This window comes from Mobula birostris, chromosome 3, assembly GCF_030028105.1.
Source record: "Mobula birostris isolate sMobBir1 chromosome 3, sMobBir1.hap1, whole genome shotgun sequence".
NCBI lineage: Eukaryota > Metazoa > Chordata > Chondrichthyes > Myliobatiformes > Myliobatidae > Mobula > Mobula birostris.
The window spans coordinates 41,659,299-41,675,153 of record NC_092372.1 but is presented as its reverse complement, the minus strand read 5'-3'; the positions used below and the strand labels follow the sequence as shown (position 1 = coordinate 41,675,153).

At 40.2% G+C, this 15,855-nt stretch overlaps 1 protein-coding gene across 3 annotated transcripts in view; it reads right to left on the bottom strand.

Moving 5' to 3' along the window:
* Nucleotides 1-15,855, bottom strand: part of LOC140194991 (sorting nexin-18-like) — a 103,798-nt gene that overhangs the window by 51,612 nt on the left and 36,331 nt on the right. Inside the window, exon 2 of one of the 3 annotated variants that reach the window (XM_072252509.1) lies at nucleotides 11,665-13,753. The exons of the other annotated variants lie outside the window; for them this stretch is intronic. Within the exon in view, the coding sequence (XP_072108610.1) occupies nucleotides 13,500-13,753 (254 nt within the window). The 3' untranslated portion in view covers nucleotides 11,665-13,499. Of the gene's footprint in view, nucleotides 1-11,664; nucleotides 13,754-15,855 lie in introns of those variants that run through there. 3 annotated transcript variants of the gene reach the window in all.

Genomic DNA, 15,855 nt, shown 5'->3' with positions numbered 1-15,855 from the left:
TACCCTCTCATGGGGAAGGTTTCAGGACTAAACCGAGGGAAGATATGGAGCTGGAGTCCCTAAGGCAGACCAATGTTGAGTTGAACTGCTGGTGCCAAACTGTATCAATCTCTGGCGATCCTTTGGATTCATCAGCTAGGCGTAGAGGAGGAGACTGCTGCATGGGGAACAGCTTACATTCCATATTGTATTATCCTGGCTATTATATTGAACATAAGACAGCTAGGATATAATATCCATGGTCAACCCTGAGCAACAGAGAGTCTCATCATCCATCATCCACCAGGCTTATTTGCTCTTATACTAAATGCCTCTTTTCCTACAACCCAGGATACTATATGCCCTTTGAACCACTTTCTCAAACTGCCATTTAACCTTCAATAAACTATACATGGGTTAACCCATTTTAAGATTCTGTCCTCTATAGTACCTCCCTACTTCATACCAAAAGGCAACAATTCACACTTCTCAGCATTAAATTTAATTTGTTGTCCATCTGCCCATTCTACCAGTTTGTTCATATCTCAGTGGTTAGAGAAATGGAAGAAGTTGTCACTATTCTCCTACTTCAGTTTGAAAGAGTTTTGTCTTTAACCTATATCTCTTAAAACATTTCCAAAGTTTTTCCTCTATTACATCAATATAAAAATGTATTTCCCCAGAAGTGTTCATTATTTTAATTATAAAAGGTGTCTGACCAAAGACAGTGATGTAATTCTATGTAGTTCTGTAGGATGTTTTATTATTTTTTGCCTGCTCTGCATTGTGATAGTTAAATACTCTTCAAAATTGAAAATTTGTCAGTTATTTTTTAAAGCATAAAGACAAAATTTTCTGTGTTCCCACAGAGATATAGAGGCTGCTGGCAATTTTGAATTTTAACAATCTTTACCAATTTGAATTAATATCTTTAGATGTTAAAATACCTGGTATCTAAAGGCTCAAGTTTAAAAATTAATTATAAATGTTAATCAGCTGGAGTAACAGATTTTCAGTTTGTAAAGATTAAAAAGTATGCAATTCAAAAGTTGGAAATAGAAAGCAAAATAGTGATTGGTTCCTTATTTAAATTTGTGACATTGCCCCAGCTATCACATGCAAAGAAATTAACCATCCACGGCAGCTTTGTCCTAATTCAAATCTTTTACTTAATATAAATTTATATGTTGTCATCAAACTTCTACATTAACATCATAAACTCAATAAAGCATAAATAGTTCATTGATTATGGCTGTCTCAGACCATTAATACGTGGAGTACAGCAGAAAAAGAGCCAGCTGTTGCAAGAATGCATCTGCGCAAGTCAAATATCATGGCAGAGATTACACTGAATTCAACTCATAATTGTCAGAGCAGCAACGGCTGGAGTTGCAAAAAAAATGAGGGAAATGCAAGACAGATATATTTCAAATAAGAAGAAATTTTCAAAGGGAAGAAGAACAGTACCATGGCTGACAAGTGAAATCAGAGCCAAAGTAAAAGCAAAAGAGAGGGCATACAACAAAAGCCAAGCTAGTGGGAAGATAGAGCATTTGGAAGCTTTTAAAAACCTGCAGAAGGAAACTAAGAAGGTCATTAGAAGGAAAATATGAATTATGAAAGGAAGCTGGCAACTAATATCAAAGAAGATACTAGAAGTTTTTTTAAGTATATAAAGTTTAAAAGAGAGTGAAGGGTAGATATAGGACCAATACAAAATGACGCTGAGATATTGTAATGAGAGATGCAGAGATGGCACAGGAACTGAATGCATATTTTTCATGAGTCTTCACAGTGGAAGACGTCTGCAGTATACCAGACATGCAAGAGTGTCAGGGAAGTGAAATTTGTGCAGTGAATATTACGACTGAGAAGGTGCTCAGGAAGTTTAATGATCTGAGGGCAGATGAATCTCCTGGACCTGATGGAATGCACCCTCGGGTTCTGAAGGAAGTAGCTGGAGAGATTGCAGAGACATTAACGATGATCTTTCAAGAATTGATCGATCCTGGCATTGTCCCAGATGACTGGAAAATTGCAAATGTTACTGCGCTATTTAAGAAGGGTGGGGGGCAGCAGAAAGGAAACTATAGACCTGTTAGTCTGACATCAGTGGTTGAGAAGTGGTTGGGAAGTTGTTGGAATCAATTATTAGGGATGAGATTACGGAGTACCTGGAGGCACATGACAAGATAGGCCAAAGCCAGCATGGTTTCCTGAAAGGAAAATCCTGCCTGACAAACCTACTGTGATTCTTTGAGGAAATTACAAGCAGGGTAGACAAAGGAAAAGCAGTAGACATGATGTACTTGGATTTTCAGAAGGCCTTTGATAAGGTGCCGCACATGAGGCTACTTAGCAATATAAGAGCCCATGGAATTACAGGAAAGTTACTAGCATGGGTGGAGCATTGACAGGTCAGCAGAAAACAGACTGGGACTAGAGGGATCTTATTCTGGCTGGTTTGGGTTACCAGTGAAGTTCCACAGGGGTCGGTGTTGGGACCGCTGCTTTTTACGATGTATGTCAATGATTTGGACTATGAAATTAATGGATTTGCGGCTAAATTTGCCGATGATACAAAGATAGGTGGAGGAGCGGGTAGTGTTGAGGAAACAGAGAGCCTGCAGAGAGACTTAGATAGTTTAGGGGAATGGGCAAAGAAGTGACAAATGAAATACAATGTTGGAAAGTGTGCGGTCATGCATTTTGGTGGAAGAAATAAACAGGCAGACTATTATTTAGATGGGGAGAGAATTCAAAATGCAGAGTTACAAAGGGACTTGGGAGTCCTTGTGCAAGATACCCTAAAGGTTAACCTCCAGGTTGAGTCAGTTGGGAAGAAGGCGAATGCAATGTTCGCATTCACTTCTAGAGGTATAGAATACTCGAGCAGGGATGTGATGTTGAGGCTCTATAAGGTACTTGTGAGATGCACTTGGGGTATTGTGTGCAGTTTTGGGCTCCGTATTTTAGAAAGTATGTACTGACATTGCAGAGGGTTCAGAGAAGAACCATGAGAATGATTCCAGGAATGAAAGGGTTACCATATGAGGACTGTCTGGTGGCTCTTGGGCTGTATTCCCTGGAGTTCAGGAGAATAAGGTATCTCATAGAAACACTCCGAATGTTAAAAGGCCTGATTAGATATGGCAAAGTTATTTCCAATGGTAGGGGATTCTAGGACAAGATGCACATCTTCAGGATTGAAGGACATCCATTTAGAACTGAGATGCGGAGAAATTACTTTGGTTAGAGGATGGTAAATCTGTGGAATATGTTGCCATGAGCAGCTGTGGAGATGAAGTCATTGTGTGTATTTAAGGCAGAGATACATAGGTTATTGATTAGCCAGGGCATCAAAGGGTATGGGGTGAAGGCAGGGGAGTGAGGATGACTGGGAGAATTGGATCAGCCCATGATGAATGGCAGAGCAGACTCGATGGGCCGAATGGCCTACTTCTCCCATATTTTATGGTCTTATGTTCTCTCTGAGAAACGTGCTCAAAAATGGGATATAAAGAGATGATCTCAAAACTAATTGCAAGCACTTCTGTCTGTATATATGTTGTGCTTTATTAACACAGTTAATCATACATCACAGTAAGTACACATGTATTATGAACCACTAGCCACAGCCCAGTTCTGGAACTAATTGATAACATTAGTTCTGGATTTGATAGCGTTATCCTATAGATATTACCACTAAGAGTTATAGGAATGAAAGCAATTACTATAATATTATGGAACAAATTGATGACTTTATTTATATACAGTAACTGGATGAGTGGATGAAGTTACATATATGGATATCTTTTTAAAGCTGTATTAAATAACAGAAATACGCTACTCAGTAGGTCAAGCACAAGGAAGGAAAACAAGTTATATGATGTGCTTTTATCAGAACTGGGAAGTTTAGAGACAAAAAGAAGACTGCAGTGTTACTTAAGGTTCTGAGTGAAAGGCAGGCAAGCTTAAAAGTGAATGGATAGGGAAAAAATGGTCAGTCAGATGTAGGATTAATTGAAGTTACTATAGGAATGTTAACTGTATGCTGAAACTCTCAATTAAGAATTCCAGAAATGCCATTTGCTTAATGTCGAGTCCCTAGGGGTATAAAATCGAGATATTGCCTCATGACCTCAAAGTGAGGTTCGTTGGAATGATGTAGGAGAAATGTTGGAATAGTGGATTGGGATCAAGAATTAAAATGAGTGGAAACTTGGTCCTACATAGCAGTAACCCAGTCTGCATTTCCTGATGTACAGACAACTGAAACAAGTGCACTGACTAAAAGAACACAAGAAAATGTGAATAGTAAGACACCAGACCCTTTAAATCTGCCCTAACATTCAACATGATGCTGGATGATCTGCTCTAAGCTTCTGTGCCAGTTCCACACATTCCTTAGTTCTGCAATTTCTTAAAAAGAACACCTACCTCCTTTTTAAATACCTCCAGTATCTATCCTCCATAGTCCTTCAGGGTAGAGCATTTCAAAGTTTCACTAAACTCTGCAATAAGAAATTCTCATGCATCTTAATTTTAAATAATCACTTCAGCTGGTTAGAAATGTCACATTCCATCTTAACAGCGTTTAAGTTTGGTAAGATCGGCCCTCAGTTGGTGTGTTCGCCTTCAAAGGCCAGTATATTGAGCATGGGTTGTGACGTTATGTTGCAGCTGTACAAACCACTGGTTAGATCACAATTCAACTATGCGTATGGATCTGATCACAATACTACTGGAAGGATGTGGTAGCAATGGAGAGAGTGCTGAAGAGATTCACCCAGATGTTGCCTAAAAAAGTTATAGGTGATTGAGTTCAAGATCATGAGGTAACGATGCACCTCTACAAAATTCTGGTTAGACCACATTTAGAGTATTAAGTTCAGTTCAGTTCTTGATGCCTCAGTAGAGAAAGAATGTGGAAGTTTTAGAGAGTGCAGAGGAGATTTACCCAGAATAGAGAACATGTCTTTTGAGGCAAGGTCAAGCAAGCTAGGGTTTTTATCTTTGGAGCAATGGAGGATGAAGGCGATTTGATAGAGCTGCATAGATAATGAGAGTCATATATAGAGTGAACAGTCAGCAACTTTTTCCCAGGGTAGCAATGACCAATATCAGAGGATGTTAGTTTAATAAGAGTGGAGGAAAGATTAGGGGAGATGTCGGTAGATTTAAAAAATTATATAGAGTAGTGGGGGCCTGGAGTGCACTGCTTGGGGTGGTGGTAGAGGCTGATACAGTAGGGACATTCAAGTGTCTCTTAGATAGACACATGGATATTTCAAAAAATGAGAAATTATCGGCTGTGTAGAAGGGAAGGGTTCAATTAATTGATCAGGGAGTAAGCTTTTATAGGTCAGCACAACATAATGAGCCAAAGGGTCCATACTGTGCTGTACTGTTTTACGTTCTATTTTATAAGGTAAGATTGAATAGGCTAGGGCTTATTCTCAATAGAATGTGGGAAGCCAACAGGTGAGCTTTTAGAGGTTCACAGAATTATAATGGGCATAGATAAAGTCAAATAGAATTGTTTTCAAGATTTTTCTTCTTCCACACAGTGGCTATCTGGAACAAGTTTCCAGATGTGGTTATAGAACATAGAAACCTACAGCACATTACAGACCCTTCAGCCCACAGTGTTGTGCCAATCTTGTACCCTACTCTAGAAACTACCTAGAATTTCCCTAGCCCATAGCCCTCTGTTTTGCTAAGCTCCATGTACCTATCTAAGAGGCTCTCAAAAGACCCTGTTGTATCCGGTTCCACCATCGTCGCTGGCAGTGCATTCCATGTACCCACCACTCCATGTGAGAGACTTACCCCTGACATCTTCTCGGTACCTATTTCCAAGCACCTTAAAACAATGCCCCCATGTTAGCCATTTTATCCCTGGGAAAAAGCCTCTGGCTATCCACATGATCAATGCCCCTCATCATGTTATACACCTCTATCAGGTCACCTCTCATCCTCCGTCGCTTCATGGAAAAAAGGCCGAGTTCACTCAACCTATTCTCATAAGGCATGCTCCCCAATCCAGGAAACATCCTTGTAAATCTCCTCTGCACTCTCTCTATAGTATCTTCATCCTCCCTGTAGTGAGGTGACCAGAAATGAACATAGTACTACAAGTGGGATCTGACCAAGGTCTTATATATCTGTAACATTACCTCACGGCTCTTGAATTCAATCCCATGATTGATGAATGCCAACACACCATACACCTTCATAACAACACTGTCAACCTGTGCAACACCTTTGAGTGTCCTATAGATATGGATCCCAAGATCTCTCAGAGGCTCCACACTGCCAAGAGTCTTACCATTAAGCAACACACATCAAAGTTGCTGGTGAACGCAGCAGGCCAGGCAGCATTTGACGAAGGGTCTCGGCCTGAAACATCGACTGCACCTCTTCCTACAGATGCTGCCTGGCCTGCTGCGTTCACCAGCAACTTTGATGTGTGTTGCTTGAATTTCCAGCATCTGCAGAATTCCTGTTGTTTGCATCTTACCATTAATATTATATTCTGTCTTCAAATTTGACCTACCAAAATGAAGCACTTCACACTTATCTGGGTTGAAGTCCACCTGCCACTTCTCAGGCCAGTTCTGCATCCTATCAATGTCCTGCTGTAACCTCTGACAACCCTCCAGACTATCCACAACACCCACAACCTTTGTGTCATCAGCAAACTTACTCACTCACCCTTCTACTTCTTCATCCAGGTCATTTATAAAGATCACAAAGGGGAGGGATCCCAGAACAGATCCCTGCAGAACACCACTGGTCACCAACCTCCAGTAGAATACGAACTATCTACAACCACCTTTGCCTTCTGTGAGCAACCCAATTCTAGATCCACAAGGCAAGGTCCCCTTGGATCCTAATGTTCCTTACTTACTGAAGGAGCCTTGCACAGGGAAACCTTATCAAGTGTGTTACTGAAATCCATATACACTACATCCACTGCTCTATCTTCATCAGTGTGTTTTGTTACTTCCTCAAAGAATTTAATCAGGCTCGTAAGGCACAACCTGCCCTTGAGAAAGCTATGCTGACTATCCCTAATCAGATTACATCTCTCCAAATGCTCATTAATCCTGCCTTTCAGGATCTTCTCCAACAACTTGCCCACCAGTGAAGTCAGACTTACTGGTTTATAATTTCCTGGGTTATCGCTACTCTCTTTCTTGAACAAGGGAACAACATTTGCAACCCTCCAAAACTCCAGTACTTCTCCCATCTGTATTGATGACACAAAGATCATTGCAAGAGGCTCATCAATATTCTCCCTCCCTTTCTACAGTAGTCTGGGGTATATCTCATCCAGTCCCAGTGACTTATCTAACTTACTGTTTTTCAAAAGCTCCAGCACATCCCTTCTTAATGTCTATATGCTCAAGTGTTTCAGTCCACTGCAAGTCATACCCACAATTACCAAGGTCTTTTTCCCTGGTAAATACTGAAGCAAAGTATTAAGTACCTCCGCTATCTCCTCCGACTCCATGCACACATTTCCACTATCACACCCGAATGGTCCTATTCTCACACAGCTCATCCTCTTGCTCTTCACATGCTTCCAGAATACCTCAGGGTTTTCCCTTAATCCTGCTCACTAAGGCCTTTTCATGGCCCCTTCTGGCTCTCCTAATTTCATTCTTAAGCTCCCTCTTAGCAACCTTGTAATTTTTTAGAGCTCTAACAGTACCTGGTTTCTTGAACCTTTCATAAGCTTTTCTTTTCTTCTTAACTAGGCCTTCTACATACTTTGTACACCATGGTTCTTTAACCCTACCATCCTTTCCCTGTCTCAATGGAATATATCTTTGCAGAACTCCATGCAAATATTCCCTGAACATTTGCCACATTTCTGCTGTACATTTCCCTGAGAACATCTTTTCCCAAGTTCCTGCCTAATAGCATCATATTTCCCCCTACCCCAATTAAATGTTTTCCCAAATTGTCTGCTCCTATCCTTCTCCAGCACTATGGTGAAGGAGACAGAGTTGTGGTCACTACCTCCAAAATGCTCTGCCACTAATTAGCAAAGCCACAAACACACCTGTTTTGCCTCCCTCCCTGTTCTTTTGAAACATCTAAAGCCTGGCACACTCAGCAGCCATTCCTGCTCCTGAGACATCAAAGTCTCTGTAATGGCCACAATGCCATTGTTCCACGAATTGATCCATGCTCTAAGTTCATCCACCTTGTTTATGATACTCCTTGTATTAAAACATACACCTCTCAAACCTCAGGCTAAGTGAACCTTTGCTCTAACATCTGCCTATCCTTCCTCACAAGCTCCCTATAAGCTGTCTCTATTTGTGCTCAACCTCGCCATCCCTTGCCTCTTCACTTCAGTTCCCATCCCCTGCAAAATCTAGTTTAAACCTTCCCCAATAGCATTAGCAAACCTCCCCACCAGGATATTGGTCCCCCTCAGATTCAAGTGCAATCTGTCCTTTTTGTATAGGCCACCTGCCTCAAAAGAGGTCCCATTGATCCAAAAATCTGAATCCCTGCTGGCTGCTCCAATCCTTCAGCCATGTATTTATCCTCGACCTCATTCTATTCCTATACTCACTATCATGCGGCACAGGCAGTGATCCCAAGATTACTGCCTTTGAGGTCCTGCTTCTCAGCTTCCTTCCTAATTCCCTGTATTCTGCTTTCAGGACCTCCACCCTTTTTCTACCTATGACATTAGTACCAACATGTACCACCACCTCTGGCTCCTCACCCTCCCATTTCAGGATATTGTGGACGCACTCAGAAACATTACAAACCCTGGCACCTGGGAGGCAAATACCATCCTAGTTTCTTTTTTGCGTCCACAGAATTGCCTATCCATGGGAGTAGATACAATTACAATATTTAAAAGGCATCCAGACACATACTTGCATAGGAAAGGCACAATAAAGATATGGGCCTAACACAAGCAAGTGGGAGTGATGTGGACAGACATTGCCAATATGGACGAGCTGGATCAAATGGCTCATTTCCATGCTATTTAAATAGGTTGAGCAAATATCCTCATTGCAGCATGTTTCCCACCTGTTTTCATCAGCAAACTAAATTATAAGTAAATTACTCATTTGCATAAAAATGATGATAAGGTCCTGACCTGTGATGAAATAAAGGTCAGATATTTCATCTGTTGTAGTTAGACAGCAAGGAACGATGGAGATTGGGGGAAGATGCTGGTGTGAATGATGCCTTCAGAATAGTTGAAATAAAAGGGTAGATGAAATGCTTCTGGCAGTTCTACAATATTGGAGGTGTTAGCAATTGCAGATGAACTTCAAGGCTAGGTACAACAAAAGTGAAGGTAAAGCATCCTGGCTTTGGGAATGATGAGAAGTGGTACATCATTGAAGATGGTTCCAGTTTATGACTGTATTGTGATAGCAGCAGAACTACAATGAAGACATAGTGCTAGCAAAAAAAAAAATCATTATAGTTGATGCAATGTAAGGAAAAAAGCATCTTTTACAATTCGCTAAGCAAGGTGAAATTGCTCACACAACTGTGCAATTAACGGACACTTTTTCTAAACACAGGTTACAAATCTATGAAAGGAAATGGAGATAAAAGGCTAGAAAAGGAACAGACAGTCAATAGACTAGAACAGAGCAGAAACTGGCAGTGAAAGAATGAGCAAACACGAGGAAATCTGCAGACGCTCTATCTCTTCTTTCATTTAGTCCTGACAAAGGGTCTCGGCCTGAAACGTCCACTGTGCTTCTTCCTATGGATGCTGCCTAGCCTGCTGCAGTCCACCAGCATTTTGTGAGTGAAAGAATGAGAATTAGGTTTAATATCACTGACATATGTCATCAAATTTATTGATTTGTGGCAGCAGTACATTAATATATTGAAATTCATAGTTTTTAAGTATATATAAAAATCTTACATAGTTCAAGAAAAAAAGTATTCAGAAGTTCTTTGTCCATTGATGGTGGGGGGGGGGAGGGGGAGGGGAGAAGCTGTTTCTGAAACATTGAGTGTCTGCCCTTGATGGTAGCAATGAGAAGAGAGCATGACCTGGGTGATGGCATCATCTTTCAAAGGTGTCCTCAACATTGAGGGGGAGAGACAGTGTGCATGTTGGAGTTGGCTGAATTTACAAGTTTCTGCCGTTCTTTCAATTCTGTGCAGTGGCCCCTCCACACCAGTGGTAAAGCCAGTTAGAATGCTCTCTACAGTACATCAGTAGAAATTTGCCAGTGTCTTTGGCGACATACCAATGAACAAACTCTTAATGAAATACAGAGACTGCTATGCCTTTTTTGTAACTGCATCAATGCGTTGGGCCCAGGATAGATCCTCAGAGATACTGTCACCCTTTCCACTGCTGACCCCTCAGTGAGGACTGTCCTGCATTCCCCCAACTTCCCCTGCCTGAAGTGCACGATCAATTCCTTGGCCTTGGTGACATTGAGTTCAATGTTGCTGTTACAAAACCACTCAACCAGCAGATCTCTTTCCTGTATACCTCCTTGTCACTGTCTGAAATTCTGCCAACAGCACAAGATGGCAATTGAGCTATCCCTAGCCACACAATCATAGGTGTAGAGTAGAGCAGCCTCACTTCCTTGAAGAGCACCAGTGTTGATTGTCAGTGAGGAGGAGAGGTTATTTCCGCAATGTCCAGGTCCTTGCTTAGACAGGAGTTGATTCTCGCCTTGGCTAAGTGTTCTTAAATGAACATTAACATGATGATTAAATGTTCTTATTCAGAGTTGGAGCAGAAGACAGTAATATCATAAAGTGAGAATGTTGAAAAAGAATGCTTCACATAAAACCACTGACAGGCAGAGTAAGAAAATGCCCTCTGCTCCAATTTCAAAGTTTTTTATTTGGAGAAAATTTCACATTTTAAAGAATAACAACTATGAGAATAAAGCTCATCCAGACAAAGGCAGATGCTGATGAAGAGGGATCGTCTAGACTGAAGCACCAAATAGGCTGCATAAACCGTCCTATTTGCGTTTGGAGGGTTGGGGGTGTGAGTAAAAATGGTGTGAAGGATTTGGCTGCCCTCAGTGAAAATATGTACAAGAATGAGAACCTGGAAAAAATTCTGTGGGAAGGTGTCAGAAATGTTGCAGATATAACTGAGGTGGAACAGCAGAAAGGTCAATAAAGTGGAAAAGAGAAAAGGCCAAGAGATGACAGGTTGAAATGCTGGGTCCATTGAGCAAGACTTGGAGATCTTGGTGATAAGCTAATACATAGTAGCAACATAGCAAACAACTTTGGGAAGAATAAAAAGGTATCAGAGTTAACATTCAACATGAAAGTGAGATGTCTGTCAAAACTTTGTCTGCAGGTTTAGTGAATACTGGGGTTAGTCCTTATTGATAAAATTCTGCAAACTCAGTGAATTGGACAAAATAAACAGCCAATGCCACAGCAGCAGAACATGATGAAGATCTTAAAGGGCAACAAACCAAAAAATGTCCAGGCAGATAAAAATTGGAGAGAGAAAGTTGTTCACCATGCAGGGTGAAGTAGTGAGGGACACTGGTTTTTAAAAAAGGTTTCCACCCTGCAGTTTAAATATACACCATTTGGATCAAGTATATTTGTCAACACTTTAGATATATAAAGCCATAGTAATGCTATGTTTAAAAAAAAGTTTACCCACACAAGTAAATAATGCCCAGTGAATTCACTTATAGTATTTTTAATCTATTATGTTGCATACAATGAAATCACTTAACTGTGCTGATGATTCATATAAAGAGCACTTTCACAGAAAGTCTGACGGTTTTGATACAAGTCTTATGAATGAACAGTCATTTTATTCCACAAATCCTGGTTATCAAATTGTTGCAGATCAGGAACCATGACAAGTAATACAAAAAGCTGTAAACATCTTCATATCTTTCTGGTTTCCCACAAATACCCTCTGTAAAAACACTTTATGGCTATTTAGTGTAGGCTGCCGCGAAGACCAGTTACTTTTGCTCACAGCACCATTACACAATGTGACATTTTAACTAGTGGCAAAAAAATTCAGCAAGTTTTCCTTTAATGACAGCAATAACTGTACATTGCCCAGTAATGGCAGACTATTCCAGTGCAGTTGATTGCTAAATTAAAATTTATTTCAGTTAAATCTCAAACCTTTTACGATTTGATCATTTCAATGTACTGTTATGAAATATAATACTTTCATTTTCAGATGAAAAAGCCTAAAAAACAGCCAGTTCTTTGGTTGTCGTGCCCAGGACAGCTAACAATAACTCCTTGTCAGTTACTGTATTCAAAGGATACAATGGATTGCAACAACTCCCACCAAGCAACACATTTTATGTAATGTCAGAATATATATGTTCTACAGACAAGGCATTGTAGTACAACCCAGAGTTAGAGTGGGAAGGTGGGTGCAAAAGTCAGCCAGATAATGCAGAATGGATTGTTATCAATGATTTGTCAAAAACAGGAATTGCAATGTAGTTTTTGAAGTACACAGAAATTTCATCTTCATTAATTCTCATTTAGGAGATCAGCTGGTGATTTGCACATTTTTCTGTTTTTAATTCATTATGAAATATCCTTCAATTTAAAATGTTTTAGACAAATATTCAAGTTAACTCAATACATACACAGCCTTAAGCTACTGAGGAAAGTGGTTCCACATTCTTACAAGATTTAAATAATGTTTCCCCTAAATTTTGATAACTTTATTTCCAACTAACATGGAATAGTCACTCTGAAACCTGTCATTCCTGCCAGCATAATGGTTGTGTTTATAATAGCATCCCCTGATTTCCTGAGTGTAATTTCATTCATATTTACTGTGATTGCCACCAACCCAGAGAGCTATATAGTCTTCCTTCCCTGATGTGTCAGAGCTCAAAAATCACTCCCTGGTGCAATTTAAGTAGAGGAAACTCATGATATCCTCCGCCTTTAACAAACGCATTTAATAAAACTATGAAGACAAGGGACTCAAAAGGCACATGAGTAACATAGCTGCTGTGGCTGGAATCCATAAACATGTTTTAACCCTTGCGTTTCATTTGTTACAGAACAAACTAAAGTCTATTGGCTTCCTCAGCATTCAGAGCAAGACGTGTGGAGAATATACATTTGATGCATCCATCCACCTGCCTATTACTTTAAGATGACACAGGATTTTGAGTCTAATAATGTCCCCAGGATAACCTTGTTAAATAAAGCAAAAATTTAGATAGTATACACATACTGCATATTGCAGAATAAAGTTAGTATGGTAGTGTTAGCATATAGTACATTACATTTAAATAGTCTTCTTCCCAGTCCCTTTCCTGACACAATTTGGAGTAATTTATGTAGCAAACTTCGTGTGTTTTGTTTATACAAAAGACTGCTCAACAAATTTTGATGCTCGATCACCCAACCTGGAAGCTCAATGTAATAAACATCAAGGCTAATCCAAGAATAATTTGACCATCTGAAGGTCACCTGCATTAGTTCAGTGTGAAAGGCCACAAAAAAAAAGATCAGATCTTCAGAAGTTAAACATCATCATACTTCTGCAAGGCCTCCTCCAATTTTTGAGTCACCTTCTGGTAAAAAAGAATCTGCTGCTTAAGAAACTGCTGCATTTGTGTCTTGAAGTCTGATACACGAATAGTGTGAAAATGGTGAATTTCGGCTAATGTGGCGAAGGAAATAGTGTCACAACGTTCACGGACCCCATCTGCCTGATGTAGCTCCATCTTCCCTTCTTCCACATGTCGGTTACTCTCCTTTACTTTGGTAAGAGCACCTGTTGTAAACAGAAACTAGTCAGTGAAATGGGAAAACTTAAGTACCATGATGATTCTTAAAAACCTAAATAAATAAATTAAACAGCTGATCTTTAAAATTGACATAAGGAAAATATTGAAGAATACACTGAACTAACTATTCATCGAATATAATTAAACAATAAAAATGCAAGTTTCCACAATTTTAAGAACCTGGTTGCTCCTTGCATAGCATAATACAAAACCAAGAGTAACTCTAGAAAACCAGAGTAACAATAACAAACTGCTGTAAATACCCAATAGGTGAATATTTTATTCAGGTAACAAATGGTTTAATGCAAAGTAGCATCATGTAACTTATTAACATTACAAAGTGTATCAAATTCTGATAGACTTATTCAACATATAAAATAGCTTCTTTTCACCTGCTTAACATTGCCAGTGCATAGGAGGTAGGTACACAGGACTATGAAATGCTGCAATTAAAGTCCCACAGTATACTTATTCATACAACCCTTTAAGTAAACTAAGCATTTTTTGCTATAAAAAGGTACAATAATTGAAGAATGTTTGCAAAACTGACTTCCATTAAGCAATCAAGTTGTTTTAGTTAACATCTAAATGGGCATTTAGGGAATCATGGTCTGATCAGGGACAGTCAGCATGGTTTTGTGAAGGGCAGATCATGCCTAACAAGCCTGATAGAATACTTTGAGGAGGTGACCAGGCATATAGATGAGAGTAGTGCAGTGGATGTGATCTATATGGATTTTAGTAAGGCATTTGACAAGGTTCCACACGGTAGGCTTATTCAGAAAGTCAGAAGGCATGGGATCCAGGGAAGTTTGGTCAGGTGGAGTCAGAATTGACTTGCCTGCAGAAGGCACAGGGTCGTGGTGGAGAGAGTACATTCAGAGTGGAGGATTGTGACGAGTGGTGTCCCACAAGGATCTGTTCTGGGACCTCTACTTTGTGATTTTTATTAACGACCTGGATGTGGGGGTAGAAGGGTGGGTTGGCAAGTTTGCAGACAACACAAAGGTTGGTGGTGTTGTAGATAGTGTAGAGGATTGTCAAAGATTGCAGAGACACATTGATAGGATGCAGAAGTGGGCTGAGAAGTGGCAGATAGAGTTCAACCCGGAGAAGTGTGAGGTGGTACACTTTGGAAGGACAAACTCCAAGGCAGAGTACAAAGTAAATGGCAGGATACTTGGTAGTGTGGAGGAGCACAGGGATCTGGGGGTACATGTCCACAGATCCCTGAAAGTTGCCTCAAAGGTGGATAGGGTAGTTAAGAAAGCTTATGGGGTGTTAGCTTTCATAAGTCGAGGGATAGAGTTTAAGAGTCGCGATATAATGATGCAGCTCTATAAAACTCTGGTTAGGCCACACTTGGAGTACTGTGTCCAGTTCTGGTCGCCTCACTATAGGAAGGATGTGGAAGCATTGGAAACCAGGATGCTGCCTGGTTAAGAGAGTATGCATTATGATCAGACATTAAGGAAGGATGTGGAAGCATTGGAAACCAGGATGCTGCCTGGTTTAGAGAGTATGCATTATGATCAGACATTAAGGGAGCTAGGGCTTTACTCTTTGGAGAGAAGGAGGATGAAAAGAAAATGATAGAGGTGTACAAGATAATAAGAATAGATAGAGTGGACAGCCAGCGCCTCGTCCCCAGGGCACCACTGCTCAATACAAGAGGACATGGCTTTAAGGTAAGGGGTGGGAAGTTCAAGGGGGATATTAGAGGAAGGTTTTTTTACTCAGAGAGTGGTTGGTGCGTGGAATACACTGCCTGAGTCAGTGGTGGAGGCAGATACACTAGCGAAGTTTAAGAGACTACTAGACAGGTATATGGAGGAATTTAAGGCGGGGGGTTATATGGGAGGCAGGGTTTGAGGGTCGGCACAACATTGTGGGCCGAAGGGCCTGTAATGTGCTGTACTATTCTATGTTCTATGATTTATTCCTTAACAGAGCACCACAGAGAACCAATGACAATACCAGGAAACATTAACTAGAGCATTCCAAGATCATAGCAAATCTTGTAAGAAATGGAAATTCACGTTACAATACAAGTGAAAATAGTTTATTTCACAATTAGAATTAATTTTGC